The sequence below is a fragment of the Salmo salar genome, chromosome ssa12 (genome assembly GCF_905237065.1).
Source record: "Salmo salar chromosome ssa12, Ssal_v3.1, whole genome shotgun sequence".
Taxonomy (NCBI): domain Eukaryota; kingdom Metazoa; phylum Chordata; class Actinopteri; order Salmoniformes; family Salmonidae; genus Salmo; species Salmo salar.
The window spans coordinates 36800198-36815662 of NC_059453.1; the positions used below are offsets into that span (position 1 = coordinate 36800198).

The 15465-nt window shown below is 41.4% G+C and overlaps 1 protein-coding gene and 1 long non-coding RNA gene across 3 annotated transcripts; one reads left to right on the forward strand and one right to left on the reverse strand.

Annotated features, from left to right (window-relative positions):
• Window positions 1-193: 193 nt before the first annotated feature.
• Window positions 194-10684, reverse strand: LOC106564804 (TNF receptor-associated factor 5). 2 transcript variants are annotated; one of them, XM_014131213.2, is made up of 10 exons: window positions 10458-10684; window positions 8920-8983; window positions 8503-8604; window positions 8165-8329; window positions 5507-5584; window positions 4578-4652; window positions 3181-3273; window positions 2679-2819; window positions 2010-2181; window positions 194-1579 (listed from the first exon to the last, which is right to left on the reverse strand). In XM_014131213.2, the coding sequence occupies exons 1-10, from the start codon at window positions 10682-10684 to the stop codon at window positions 978-980; spliced, it is 1719 nt and encodes a 572-aa protein (XP_013986688.2). In that variant the 3' UTR covers window positions 194-977. The 2 variants fall into 2 exon arrangements, with proteins under 2 accessions (XP_013986688.2, XP_013986690.2); XM_014131215.2 differs by lacking the exon at window positions 10458-10684 and adding an exon at window positions 10001-10445.
• LOC123725477 (uncharacterized) lies at window positions 8634-11305 on the forward strand. The gene is made up of 2 exons (XR_006757982.1): window positions 8634-9136; window positions 10460-11305. It is a non-coding gene; the product is annotated as an uncharacterized lncRNA (long non-coding RNA).
• The last annotated feature ends 4160 nt before the right edge of the window (window positions 11306-15465 follow it).

Consider the following 15465-nt stretch of genomic DNA (forward strand, 5'->3'; position numbering starts at 1 on the left):
GTGTGTGTTGTTACTCTTCCCTTAGACAGCCGCCATTGCACCATATAAAGGCAATTTCTTTTGCATAGATCACATGATTTTTTTTTCGCTTAGTGCGCTGCCCTATAACGTGCCTCGGATTGAATCCCAGTCTTGGTATTTCAGTATTTACCCAAAAGACCACTGCATTCCCATAGAAATGTATAATGCATACTTGTATCTGAAGTATCCTTTATTATGCATTGGTATCCCATAATGTTTTTACATGAAAGCTCACATAATGTTGCTTTAAGGTTAACACATACAGTACAGTCATAAGATACAGTACGTAGGAAAATGTCGCTAAAGATTGTTCCCCACCAAAAAGTAATGTTATCTCACAACCACAGTCTACATATTTACTGACTGGATATGACATGTGATGCACATAATTCTTGTTATGCATGTACCACAAAATGTAAGGAAAAACGCGCGTAACAATTCATTCATCAATGGTAACACTTTACAATAACTTTCAGGAATAAGCATTCTTTTTTACTTTTAACATTTCAATTTCAAAATGTATAAGAATTTAAATAAACGTTCAACATGTACTGTATATTGGCTTATTCAGTAAAGGTATTATAAAGTGTATTTTAATTACATTAATTACTTTTTAACAGCTGTCCATTAAAATCCCTGAGTTGTCATTAATTAACAATTAATAGATCGCGTGCTCTCTGATTGTAAGACTTTAACCCCAAAATATTATTCAATATAATATCTGTGGGCAACATTAACACTTGAATCCTCAGTACAAAATGTAAATACTTCACTGCAATTTCTGTATTGCTTCATTGTTTAAGTATCTGGGGGGAAATGCATGGACGTGCTGACACTATTTCTGCAAGCTTACTTGTCTAAATTTGGAGTACAGCTGAGGCATTGGCCTGCACTGAGCTTTGTAACATTAGCTAACTGTTTTTTAAATGATCTCGAACCAGTTCTTTACGGCCCCTCTACAAGTCCTCCAAACCGCTCGTGTCCACTTTGACCTTAACAAAGAGCGTATCGTCTCTCACGTAGATGGCGTTCTTGGGCGTCTCCAGCTGGGCATGCGAGGCAAAGCACTGGAAACCAGAGGCCACGTTGGTGGGGGCGCTGGCGGTTGCAGCGGCCGAGCCGGGCCGGTGGAAGCTAGTGTTTTCCGGGTCGGGTTTGAAACTCATAGTTAGGTGGTTGTTGGTGCCGCTCTGATCCAGCACTGACAATGACACAGGCTGTCTGAAAGGCCAGGGCAGGAGGGGGTCGAAGTCGCCCCTCATGAGGACCACGTAGAGAGACAGGTGGGTGTCCCGGCCTGCCCCGTCGCCGTTCAGGTAGGCCCTGGCGGCCATTTTGTAGCCGCTGCGGCCCGTGTGGAAGGGCGCGCTGCTCAGGCACGGTCCCTGGCCTCGTGCCCCGGCCTCCTTCCTCTTGCGATAGTCTCGGAGCTTCCAGATGAGCTTGCCGTCGTATGAGGTGGACTCGAGCTCTCTGAAGTGCTCCTCGTTGCACTCCAGCTGCGCTGTGTGGATGCTGAGGAGGCGCGAGTGGCGCATGTAGGTCTCCTTCAACTCCCCTGGGGGGAAAGATGGGCGATGGAATTTTGTATACTTTAATTAATCTACTGGTGATTGAAAATGTCAGTACAATGTTAATTATTTGCTCATAATCACTTACAAGCCTTAGAGACTTAAGATCATTGGCCTAACACAGTCTTGAGTCTTTCCATAATCTGTTACAAGCCTTGGGAGACTTTAGCTTATTGCCCTAAAAGTCTAGCATCTTTCCAGTAACCTGGGATTGGTAACTACTGGGTTACTTGAATTCTGTGGAATATGCTGCCAAAGACAGAGGCAGTTTTACCATAATTCAAATAACCCAGTGGCAGTTACATTTCACAAGACCCACTTTTCACACGTCACGGGCTTACTTTCAGTGGAAGCCATTATAATGATCTCCAATCCACCTTTAGTTCACTCAGACCATTTAGGTCCCCCTCCACTCACCCAGGTGGTCTTTGAGCCCCTCCGTGACGGACACCTGCTGTCTGAGGGCATCCAGGGACGCTCTGATTTGGCCCAGTTCCTCCCGGGCCACACCAGGGCCAAACACGCTGGACAGCTCCTCGAGCTGGAGCTGGACGCTGGAGATGTGGTCCCTCTGGTCCTCCAGAGACCTCTGTACAGGGACGTCCAGAAAACCGTAACACTTTATTTGCAGTACTGCTATTTACCTGGGTAGCGTTCATAATCATTAGTCACCAAACAGAATGTTTAATGTTTTAAAACGTTTTCTGTTGCATGCCTTAATAAACACAATCAAGGTAGTCTCTCCTCTTATGAGAATCTTAATGTTTTGATTCCTATGACCAATGGATTCTATTAAGTGCAGTGTTGTGTGAATTAATTATTCCTGCTTTGGTTTCATATGCAGTAACAGCAGTGTTTCTTACCTGCAGTGTTCCATAAACATTTTTAAAGTATTTTCAGATTTTATTGAACAGAGAGAAGATGGGGAAAGATGGAGAGAGGTTGTGTCAAAGGGCAGTAGGTCAGATTCATACCTACACTGTAGACGTGCTGGATTCTGCAGCATTACCGCTAGACCAGCCAGACCTCTGGGTGTTGTATTGGTTACATGCTACAGTACTGCTTCTTACCTGTCCTGCTTCTTACCTGTACTGCAGACAGGGTGTTGTCACATCGGCTGACCTGCTGGGCCAGTGGGCGGACCACCTCCTCCAGACCGCTGACCTGGCGGCTCCTCTCCTGGAGCTCCTTGTGCCTCAGCAGCACCTCCTGCTGGAGGATTTCCATCTGGCAGGTCAGAGGAATGGTCAAAATTAAACCGTTGCCACCGCACTGGTTCTAGGTACAACTTGCCCTTTGGCACACTGATCTAGGCACTATAAGGGCTGAATCCTAACTTGAGATGTGTGCAAGAAACTCATGTCGGCGCAAGTCTCCAAAGGAAAGGACATAAGTGTGTGTTCCGTGTGCAAATCTCAAGTTAGGATTTGGCCCTTTTCAATGTTTTGTGACCATGCATTGTCCTTATGATGACTGTTATTATCTTGCTCGTTCAAAACAGCACCAACTAAACATTTGCTACGCTTTCTTCATTCTGAATGCACCCTGGTCCATAAACAGAAATGTTTTGAGTAGTAATTGGTCCTACCAGTGTCTCCAGCTTGGTGTTGCTCCCCAGAACCAGGAGGATGTGGTGATTGAGAGCGGTTTTCTCGTGAACTTGAACTTGGGCTCTCCTCTCCTGTCCACACAGAGAGAAATAACAATTAGTTGTATGGCAATAGAACTGCCTATCATGTCTAGACATGTTTAAGAATGACATGCCAAACAATGACATACAAATTATAACACTCATTATAGATACTGTTTTGACATTAACTTGTCCCGATGGGTAAGGCTGTTGTTGAACCAAGACAAATTCATATCTGTTTTCTTTTGGTTGTAATGTATAGGACTAGTTCATATAAAACACCCATCACTATTACTGAACAAAAATATAAACGCAACATGTAAAGTGTGTTCTCATGTTTCATGAGCTGAAATAAAAGAGCCCAGAAATGTTCCATACGCTCAAAAAGCTTATTTCTCTCAAATGTTGTGTAAACATTTCTTTACATCCTTGTTAGTGAGCATTTCTCTTTTGCCAAAATAATCTATCCACCTCCATTCAGGTGTGGCATATCAAGAAGTTGATTAAACAGTATGATCATTACACAGGTGCACCTTGTGCGGGGGACAATAAAAATGCCACTCTAAAATGTGCAGTTTTGTCACACAACACAATGCCACAGATGTCTCAAGTTTTGGAGGAGAGTGCAATTGGCATGCTGACTGCAGGAATGTCCACCAGAACTATTGCCAGAGAATTTATTGTTAATTTATCTACCATAAGCCACCTTCAACGTTGTTTTAGAGAATTTGGCAGTACGTCCAACCGGCCTCAGAACCTCAGACCATGTGTAACCATGCCAGCACAGGACTTCCACATCCAGCTTCTTTACATGCGGAATTGTCTGAGACCAGCCACCCGGACAGCTGATGGAACTGAGGAATATTTCTATCTTTAATAAAGCTCTTTTGTGGGGATAAACTCATTCTGATTGGCTAGGCCTGGGTCCCAAGTGGGTGGGCCTATGACCTCCCATGCCCACCCATGTCTGCTCCCCTGCCCAGTCATGTGAAATCCTTAGATTAGGGCCTAATTCATTTATTTCAATTGATTGATTTCCTTATATGAGCTGTAACTCAGTAAAATCATTCAAATTGTTGATGCGTTTATATTTTTGTTCATTCTGACGCTTTCATACAGACATTCTTGAGAACGTATAGACAGTTCTTATTGTAGTAAATTGTTACAAGGCCATTGTTTTATCACCACACGACATCTGTGTCAGCCACTACCCATCCAAGAGGGTCGCATAAGGACTTTGACTCTATGAGATAGTGCAATCATTGCGACTTTGAGATTGTCTGACTAAAACTAGATTTCCTTGGGCGTAGAATTGGATTCCAAAGCACAGAGAGTGGGAGAATATGTCCACCAACCCGGACAGAGCAGCCATATTTCTTATAAACACAGTCCGTCTGCACCTCAGGACACTGGTCAGCATGGTCTTCAAGCTGTGTGATAGAGAGAGAGTACATTACAAGCAAAGAGGTGTTAGTCAGAGAGGGAAAGTGAGGGGAGGGTATAAAATGGTGAAAAGGAGAGAGGGGAGAAGAGAAGTCAGACGGAGAAGGATACATGAGAGAGAAGGGAGTTTGGGTGAGAGGTAGAAACAGGAACCAAATTAGTTCTACACACTCATACAGTTCTACAAACTCCTGTACAGTGTATTATACACTGAGTGTACAAAACATTAGGACCACCTTTCTATTGTTGAGTTGTGGGGTGCAACTTTTGCACTCAATTCGTCGGGGCTCCACATGGTGTTGAATGTGTTCCACAGGGATGCTGGCCTATGCTGACTCCAATGCTTCCCACAGTTGTGTCAGGTTGGCTGGATGTCCTTTGGGTGGTGGACCATTCTTGATACACACAAACTGTTGAGCGTGAAAAACCCAGCAGCATTGCAGTTCTTGACACACTCAAACCGGTGTGCCTGGCACCTACTACCATACCCCGTTCAAAGGCACTTACATATTCTGTCTTGCCCATTCACCATCCGAATGGCACACATGCACAATCTATGTCTTAAAAATCCTTCTTTAACCTGTCTCCTCTCTTTCATCTACACTGATTGAAGTGGATTTAACAAGTGACATCAATAAAGGATCATAGCTTTCACCTGGATTCACCTGGTCAGTCTGTCATGGAAAGAGCAGGTGTCCTTTATGTTTTGTACAATCAGTGTATGTGGTTGTTGCAAAATGTCAAGGAATATAGAAAATCTTTCTTCAAACAATAAATTAGTATCTTCAAACAACACATTTAGCAAATAAAACAAATATTTTGGTAATATCTGAATATTTACCATGCATCTTTTAATCATCTGGGAGCATTTGTTGGGGCACTTGATTTCAACCTCTGGGCATGTATACCTCTCATGTTCCTGGTGGTGTCCGAACAGAAATAATAAGTGATTATAAAGGAGGATTTTCCTTCTTCATGACTTACAGTATCTTATCATAATAGACTGAAAAGAGCTTCATTCAAGTGTTGTCAAAGGCACTTATTGTAGTTTTGTGAACTGTTAAGAGACTGCAGTAAGGGTGAGGAATTCAAACATCTATTCAAGTCAATTGCGCCATCTGTTGGGAGAATTACTGTATGTAATTCCCAGACTATGTAAAAATAATCTTTGACTAAATGTAGTGCAAGGGTTAGAGGGGGAACACAGTTGAAGGACAATCCACTTCCTTAATATGACTTGTGATATGGGGGGTAGCATAGAGTTAGCACAGAGTTAGGAAACACATTTCCAGGATACACTTCCACACTCCATTCCCAGGTGGCAGCAACCGGGTCTAGGCGGTGAGCTAAGCCTTGATAAACACATCAGGTGCAGCCAATTAAAGTGATTGTCAGTCCGAGAGAAAGAGAGTCCGGGAGAAAGAGAGGAGGCCAGAAGCCCCCCGGCCACCCTTTTGTTTGTTTGTGGTTTGGCTTTTGTACATATTTAATTTGTCATCATCTGAACAAATAATAATTCCTTGGACTGGCTGACCAAGAGGTCAAGCTGGAGCTGGCCTTAGACCTACAGTGAGGGGAAAAAGTATTTGATCCCCTGCTGATTTTGTACGTTTGCCCACTGACAAACAAATTATCAGTCTATAATTTTAATGGTATGTTTATTTGAACAGTGAGAGACATAATAACAAAAAAATCCTGAAAAACGCATGTCAAAAATGTTATAAATTGATTTGCATTTTAATGAGGGAAATAAGTATTTGACCCCCTCTCAATCATTAAGATTTCTGGCTCCCACACTCTTAAAGGGAGTGCTCCTAATTTTAGCTTGTTACCTGTATAAAAGACACCTGTCCACAGAAGCAATCAATCAGATTCCAAACTCTCCACCATGGCCAAGACCAAAGAGCTCTCCAAGGATGTCAGGGACAAGATTGTAGACCTACACAAGGCTGGAATGGGCTACAAGACCATCACCAAGCAGCTTGGTGAGAAGGTGACAACAGTTGGTGCGATTATTCGCAAATGGAAAAAACACAAAAGAACTGTCAATCTCCCTCGGCCTGGGGCTCCATGCAAGATCTCACCTCGTGGAGTTGCAATGATCATGAGAACGGTGAGAAATCAGCCCAGAACTACACGGGAGGATCTTGTCAATGATCTCAAGGCAGCTGGGACCATAGTCACCAAGAAAACAATTGGTAACACACTACGCCGTGAAGGACTGAAATCCTGCAGCGCCCGCAAGGTCCCCCTGCTCAAGAAAGCACATATACATGCCCGTCTGAAGTTTGCCAATGAACATCTGAATGATTCAGAGGACAACTGGGTGAAAGCGTTGTGGTCAGATGAGACCAAAATGGAGCTCTTTGGCATCAACTCAACTCGCCGTGTTTGGAGGAGGAGGAATGCTGCCTATGACCCCAAGAACACCATCCTCACCGTCAAACATGGAGGTGGAAACATTATGCTTTGGGGGTGTCTTTCTGCTAAGGGGACAGGACAACTTCACTGCATCAAAGGGACGATGGACGGGGCCATGTACCGTCAAATCTTGGGTGAGAACCTCCTTCCCTCAGCCAGGGCATTGAAAATGGGTCGTGGATGGGTATTCCAGCAAGACAATGACCCAAAACACACAGCCAAGGTAACAAAGGAGTGGCTCAAGAAGAAGCACATTAAGGTCCTGGAGTGGCCTAGCCAGTCTCCAGACCTTAATCCCATAGAAAATCTGTGGAGGGAGCTGAAGGTTCGAGTTGCCAAACGTCAGCCTCGAAACCTTAATGACTTGGAGAAGATCTGCAAAGAGGAGTGGGACAAAATCCCTCCTGAAATGTGTGCAAACCTGGTGGCCAACTACAAGAAACGTCTGACCTCTGAGATTGCCAACAAGGGTTTTGCCACCAAGTACTAAGTCATGTTTTGCAGAGGGGTCAAATACTTATTTCCCTCATTAAAATGCAAATCAATTTATAACATTTTTGACATGTGCTTTTCTGGATTTTTGTTGTTGTTATTCTGTCTCTCACTGTTCAAATAAACCTACCATTAAAATTATAGACTGATCATTTCTTTGTCAGTGGGCAAACGTACAAAATCAGCTTTGGATCAAATATTTTCTTCCCTCACTGTAAGTTAATGTAGCAGTGTCCCGGATCCATGCATTCAACACCTAGGTGCATACAGTGATTTCTCACATACTGTATATGCACATCTTAAATCAGGTTACACACCACCTAACTAGGCCTAATACCCCTAGACATTGCGGGTGCAGCAAAATCAGTAGGCTAGTTGTGTTTTTCGTAACAGAGTAAAAATACTATGTTGAGCCTGAGGACAGTTCAACCATTTTAGAAGATCCCAAATAAACCACCGGCTACAATGGCAAATCGAAGGTCCTCATATCATAAAACTTAAACCCTGACCTCTGCAAGAGAAAACAAATTTAAGATCAATTTAAAACAGACTATGTTATAAAACAGTCAATTTCTCTGGCATTCACCTCGAGTTGGCAGCATGTGTAAGGATGCTTGCAGTAGTGACAGGGCTCCATACGATAGGAGCAGCTGATTCTGAGGTGCTCCTGCAAATCCTTGCGTAGCAAGATCTCACTGCAGCCTGCATTGGAACACCGCAATGACTCAAACTGACATGCCTGTAGATGATCCTGAGAAAAAGAGAGTGAAGGGGAGAGCCTGTCACGTATCAAATGTTTGATCACGTTGCTGTCTGAGCATTTGTTAATGAAATACATTACAGTCCTGTTTTATCTGGCGTTTCTCTTGCATTTACTACAGCAATGGGTAACATTGGGTACTTGTGGTGTCTTGTGGGATTTACCTGCAACCGACATAATGTCATTCTGTGGGAGCAGTTGGGGGAGTTTGTGCAGTAGACTTCTAAATTTGATATCTCCCTTTTGCAGCAGTTGTCTTGGAAAACCTGCAGGAAATGGTAACTATTGTGTAGCATTGTTTTACATTCCAAGAAGCTCATGATTCATGTTTCATTTCTGTCAGACTTTTAATACAGTCGTTTTTGTCTTACAAATGAAGTAGGTTGGGTGCCTTAAAGTTTCATGACAAGTAAAACCCAAAAATATTTTTGTGTACTAATGAAAATACATTGTAGACATCAGTTGTATTAGCAGTAAAAACGTACTCTGCAAAAGTAATTCTGAATAAAGTACGCCTAAAGTATTTCTTCATATATTTCGTTTTTTATTTTCCAAATCAACCATTGGTTTCTTAATCTCACCTCATCAGATTTGATCAAACCTCTGTCCAAAGGACATGTCGGGGTGGTGGCTGGGGATTTTTCCCTGCACAAAAGAGAGCATCGCATTTCAATATGATTGCTGACATACGCTACCTACAGTATCAACTAACAGCCCTTTAGCTCAATGGGCTAAAAGAGTCAATTCAGAATTGTACAACTTGATTAACTCACAAAGCCTCTTGAACAATTCGAATCGGTAAGAGATTATTGTAATATGTAAAGTTGTATTGAAATGATGATGTGCACATGCCTCTTGGCAGGTGTAACTCGTAATAGGAATGTGGATCTGTTTTGTTTTTAACTTTGCTTTTGTCGTTTTTCCACATTTCTGTATGTTTTACATTTCCTGGTTCTCATAGTTCACCTAATTTCAGTTTGACAAAATGAACTATGTATAGTGTAGAGAATCATTGTACCATGTAAAACGCTGTGAATTATCTTTTTGATAACCAAAAATATTGTATATTCAGCTGTTTGCTGGTCTACAAAACCGAAAGTAAAAGATGCAGAAACGAAACTTATAACAGATCTACCGCTAATTAGACTTGCTTTCAATGAGGATGACAGATCTATATCTCACATTTGGTCAGATTGCCCAAAAAGTTACATATTGTAGCTTTAAGGACTCTTGGAAGACTAGCCCATGGTGGGCTAAAATAGATCATAATCAAATCAACCATGGGGGCGAAGAGCAAAGTGTACAAAAGCTGTCTGCTTGCCTGGGCAAGGACATGTGCGACTGCCTGGACATGGACTGCATGGGCTTCTTCTATACCCCTGCCCCGAGTGCAGATCAAACGGCCACTGCAAACTTCAGCTAACTTGAGCATTTAAAATATATTGATATTTAAAGGCTGAATCACCTGGAATCAACTACAAATCAACTCCATATTTGGTTTGATGTTGATGGTGAAAAAAAAACCGCTCAGTTTCCATTTCCAATCTTGTGGTGGCTAAAGTTAGCTGAAGTTTGCAGTAGCTGTTTAAAGAAGAACCAAACCACGGATTTATTTATCCTGGCCCATGGACTAATTTCAGGGTGAGGAACCACCTACCTTACATTTAAGTAATTTAGTAGACACTGTTATCCAGAACGACTGCATACATTTCCCCCATGGGAATTGAATCTACAACCTTCGCATTGGAAGTGCGATGCTCTACCAACTGAGCCACACGAGACCACTTCGAATTGTAAAATCATGAACTTCCACTTTAAATTGTGCTGGTCTGACACCAGACCAGTTAGATTTGCACAATTGAGGGCTGGTAATTTGTCATAGGGCTGATTCCAGTTCGATTTCAGTCAGCTCTGGGAAATTAACTTAAAAAACAATAATACAATCTTCAGAGGGGAAAGGACCATTTTCAAAAAACAAATAGAATTTCGATTCAACTCCTAGATTGACTGGAATTGAAATGGAATTGACGCAAAGTCATACCCCCCCAAAAAGTCTCACTGTGTATATGAACACATAACATGCAGTAAATGGCTGTTTTGTTATCACTACTATTCTTACAGGAGCCCTTGGATGCAGCGGTAGCAGAAGATGTGTCCGCAGCCGGTTTGGTGTGGGTTGAGAACTACTCCTTTACAGGTGGGACAAACATAGTGCTCTTCTAGGTTCTTCACAAACTTCAAACTGTGCTGCACCGCAGTCAAGTCCGATTCCCATTGTCCCCCCACTCCCGAATTCTGCCTGGAGATTCCTCCGGATCCACTCGGGTCACTCTCCTTTGTTGCCATGGCAACCTGTAGACTGACAGGTGTGTGGTAGATGTTGGACAGTTTGCAGACCTGTGCAAATGTACATCTACAAAGAGTCTGTTAACATTAAAAGGTCCTATTCCAGGAGTCCTGCAATTGACTGCATACCTGCATGACTTTGACATTCAGAAAAACCCATTCAAAGCACTCCATAATGAGATATATGCCAAACATTTGTACATTAAAGTGTTTAGTAAATAGGGGGAGGGGTTTATAAGTAAAGTCCCCACATTTTAAAACAAACCTATCTTTTTAAGGAGTTTATTCACATGGACTTATAACCAGGGCCGTAGCTACATATGATAACACAGAGGTCATTCTTTTGAATACAAATACATTGTCACTGACTGGCAGTCACTAAATTAGAACATGACAGTTAAACATAGATTGGTAAATTACGCAAAGCATGTGCCCAGGGGTCCTGACCTCCAAGGGGCCCTCATTAATTCTGGTAGTCACTCTAACTCATCATATAAGCAGGGCATAAGTCATGCCAAAATGTGTAGACTTGCAGGAAATTGGCTGTAAAACTGCAGCAAATCTGTAAAGCAAACTTATATGTTGACCTTTTGTTAATAAAATAATTTTTCTGCCAACAGATCCCTCTGTACATATACATTTATAGTTTTGAATTCCGATGCTGAGTTGATGTGAGTTAAGGTGTAGTGGCTATGTTTGTAGATCGACTGAGGTGAATGAAGCTACAGCAGTCAATGTGATAATGGCGGCTGGGGTCATTTTTAATTCTTTTTGGGGTTCTCCAAATAGCATTTTTGTGTTTTTAAATAGTATAGAAATGCAGTAAATGAGCTTCACCTGTCTTAACATTTATTGAAATGGGAAGGGGGGGCTTCTAGACCTCACTAAAACTCAGACCCTGGCTACAGCCATGCTTGTCGGGATGTTCAGAAAGGCATTCGTTTCCATCTAGCCAACTCTGGTGCAGGTATCTAACATGTTTAATATTAAATCAAGCAAATATTTATATGATTCTCAATAAGCACCCAAGAAGGACCGTGGGTGGTCGGCGCATTGTCTCATCAGAATCTCCCTTTCAGAAATCCACCTAGCCTAGTGCCTTAGTGCTGGTGAAACCAGCGATTCTTCCGCCTCGCAGCCCATGCTAAGGGTGCGCGGCAAATCCTTAATGAGACAATGGACAATTAAGATAAACATGGATTATGTTGTATTACATTAACAGTACGAGTAGGCTATTAATTGACGTTATATTGAGAAAGACAAAAAGACGCGACGGAATTATACACTCTTTGCAGCACTACAATGTCGGGGAATCCCCACTGCTGAAGAACAGCGCAATTCATTATGATCCAATAGATGAAAACATCATGATTATTTAAAAAAAAATGTGAAGACAAAATCCAAGGGAGTTCTGTATTTATATTGTTAAGTCAAAAAGGTACACTGAAATTAGTTGTTTGCTTTCGTTTTCAGAGCCTAAATAAACAACTGTTGCATTGAAGATCTGAGCAGGCATACGGTGCGTTCTTACCGTGTCTTTAAAAACGGAATGTGCGACGATATTCTTAATTTACATTTGTAATTTACATCCACATGGCAAAAACGTCTGCACAGTACGGAGCATGTAGCCCAGGCTATACGTCACAACTCGGCGTGCTGCGAATTCTATATGAGCGGAAAATGTTTCAGGAAGTGAATGTAATGGCACTAATGTTGTGTTCACAGTTCACACCCTTGAAAAATGATCGTATCCTAAAACGCGGTAAAATAAAATGTATGGTTTGCATTTTGCATAGCCTCCCTGAAGCGTTTCGGGAACAGGATGCTGAAGACATTGTCCCATTTTTATGCATCCATAGGTTTAAAATTGTATTTGTTGAAAATTGAGAGTTGAAACAATTTGAGAAGTTTCTTAAATTATCACAATGTATTTGAAAATAACAACTATAGGCTACAATTCACGGGGCTAGTAGTTCTATCAAACCCAAACGTCAGAGTGGTGCTTATAATACAGCTATATTAAAGGTTTTAGAATATGACAATGTGATGTGGTCGAAAATAACATGCATACATTTGGAAATGTTGAGCACATTGGTACTGCTTTTTAATACAACAAATCTATAACAGAATCATGTAGGCACTAGGCCTAATAAGTCAAGACCACCAAGAAGCACAGCTGATGTTTTTACATGCATGGCGAAATCGACTCATTGGCAAAACTGGTTGAATCAACGTCGTTTCCACGTAATTTAAACCAATATAAATCTATGCCATGATGAATAAACGTGAAACTGATTGGATTTGCAAAAAGTCAATGTAAGGGCATTTTTTTCACCCTTTAACCTAATTCCAATGGCATAGTAACATTTGATTTAAAGTTACATTCACATTTTGACTAATAAACCAAATGTAAATCAAAACTAGACGAACTGACGTTTGTGCCCAGTGTGGAGGTATTATTTACATATACCTATGCTATTTAGCTCTTTACTACTTCATAGCATTTGTTTAGAATTATTTCACAGCAGTTACATTGAGGCTTGATGATTATGGGAAAACCATTAAATTATGGTCAATTAGGCATATCAAAAAGCAGAAACAATGCTGAATGCTGATAAAATGATTTAGGCTAAAGTAGACAAATCAATTAAAGGGAAACTATGCACCAATTCCAAATGTATTTTTTTTATTTATGTGCTACATTTATAGTTGTATATTTGGGATTTCACTAGTATGCTATATTTTTTGGGCAATATTCATTTCAATTTAAGCAGGCTGGAAAACAATAATTTAAATCGACAATATAGTAGGACAAAGACAAACCAAATAAATGTGCGAGAAGGGACATGGAAATTAAAAATGTTTGAAAGACACTTGAATGAAATGCAAGCGCAAAGAGAGCCTGAAATAATGGCAAGCCAGTAGCCTAGTAAACACAACATACGGTAACATGCGAATGTCATGTATTTTTATGGCAAAATGCAAGTCCTCAATGTTCATGATTATACTTACTTCTGGCCACATTATTTCCACAGGAAAAGATTGAGTCGGTGTATATTAGTGGTTTAAAGGTAATTTAGGTTTGCATTTCAACATATTTTAAGCTTGTCACCATGTACAGTAGTGAATTAGCCTATTTCTTCCTCCATTCCTTAGCAGTGATTAGGCAAAATTTGAGAAACGTTCCCAAAGTTCCGGAAATCATCCAACCAGGATTTCTGGAGAACGTACAGTTGAAGTCAGAAGTTTACATACACTTAGGTTGGAGTCATTAAAACTCGTTTTTCAACCACTCCACAAATTTCTTGTTAAGTCGGTTAGGACATCTACTTTGTACATGACACAAGTAATTTTTCCAACAACTGTTTACAGACAGATTATTTCACTTATAATTCACTGTATCACAATTCCAATGGGTCAGAAGTTTACATGCACTAAGTTGACTGTGCCTTTAAACAGCTTGGAAAATTCCAGAAAATTATGTCATGGCTTTAGAAGCTTCTGATAGGCTTGTTGACATCCTTTGAATCAATTGGAGGTGTACCTGTGGATGTATTTCAAGGCCTACCTTCAAACTCAGTGCCTCTTTACTTGACATCATGGAAAAATCTAAAGAAATCAGCCAAGACCTCAGAAAAAGAATTGTAGACCTCCACAAGTTTGGTTCATCCTTGGGAACAATTTCCAAATGCCTGAAGGTACCACATTCATCTGTACAAACAATAGTACGGTAGTATAAACACCATGGGACCACGCAGCCGTCATACCGCTCAGGATGGAGACGCGTTCTGTCTCCTAGAGATGAACGTAGTTTGGTGCGGAAAGTGCAAATCATCCCAGAACAACAGCAAAGCACCCTGTGAAGATACTGGAGGAAAGAGGTACAAAAGTATCTATATCCACAGTAAAAGGAGTCCTATATCGACATGACCTGAAAGGCGGCTCAGCAAGTAAGAAGCCACTGCTCCAAAACCGCCATGAAAAAGCCAGACTACGGTTTGCAACTGCACATGGGGACAAAGATCGTACTTTTTGGAGAAATGTCCTCTGGTCTGATGAAACAAAAATAGAACTGTTTGGCCCTAATGACCATCGTTATGTTTGGAGGAAAAAGGGGGAGGCTTGCAAGCCAAAGAACACCATCCCAACCGTGAAGCATGGGGATGGCAGCATCATGTTGTGGGGGTGCTTTGCTGCAGGAGGGACTGGTGCACTTCACAAAAGAGATGGCATCATGAGGAAAGAAAATTATGTGGATATATTGAAGCAATATCTCAAGACATCAGTCAGGAAGTTAAAGCTTGGTCGCAAATGGGTTTTCCGAATGGACAATGACCCCAAGCATACTTCCAAAGTTGTGGCAAAATGGATTAAGGACAACAAAGTCAAGGCATTGGAGTGGCCATCACAAAGCCCTGACATCAATCCCATAGATAACTTGTGGGCAGAACTGAAAAAGTGTGTGCGAGCAAGGAGGCATACAAACCTGACTCAGTTACACCAGCTCTGTCGGGAGGAATGGGCCAAAATTCACCCAACTAATTGTGGGAAGCTTGTGGAAGGCTAGCCAAAACGTTTGACCCAAGTTAAACAATTTAAAGGCAATGCTACCAAATACTAATTGAGTGTATGTAAACTTCTGACCCACTGGGAATGTGATGAAAGAAATAAAATAAATCATTCTCTCTACTATTATTCTGACATTTCACATTCTTAAAATAAAGTCGTGATCCTAACTGACCTAAAACAGGGAATTTTTACTAGGATTAAATGTCAGGAAT

Excerpts from the sequence above, each read along its gene's own strand:
- LOC106564804 (XM_014131213.2), bottom strand. The coding sequence starts at position 10,684 with ATGGCAACAAAGGAGAGTGACCCGAGTGGATCCGGAGGAATCTCCAGG. Across the intron at positions 8,984-10,457 it reads CGCTGCATCCAAGGGCTCCT|GGAAAAATCCCCAGCCACCA; the intron begins GTAAGAATAGTA and ends TCTTTTGTGCAG. Across the intron at positions 8,605-8,919 it reads GTTTGATCAAATCTGATGAG|GTTTTCCAAGACAACTGCTG; the intron begins GTGAGATTAAGA and ends CATTTCCTGCAG.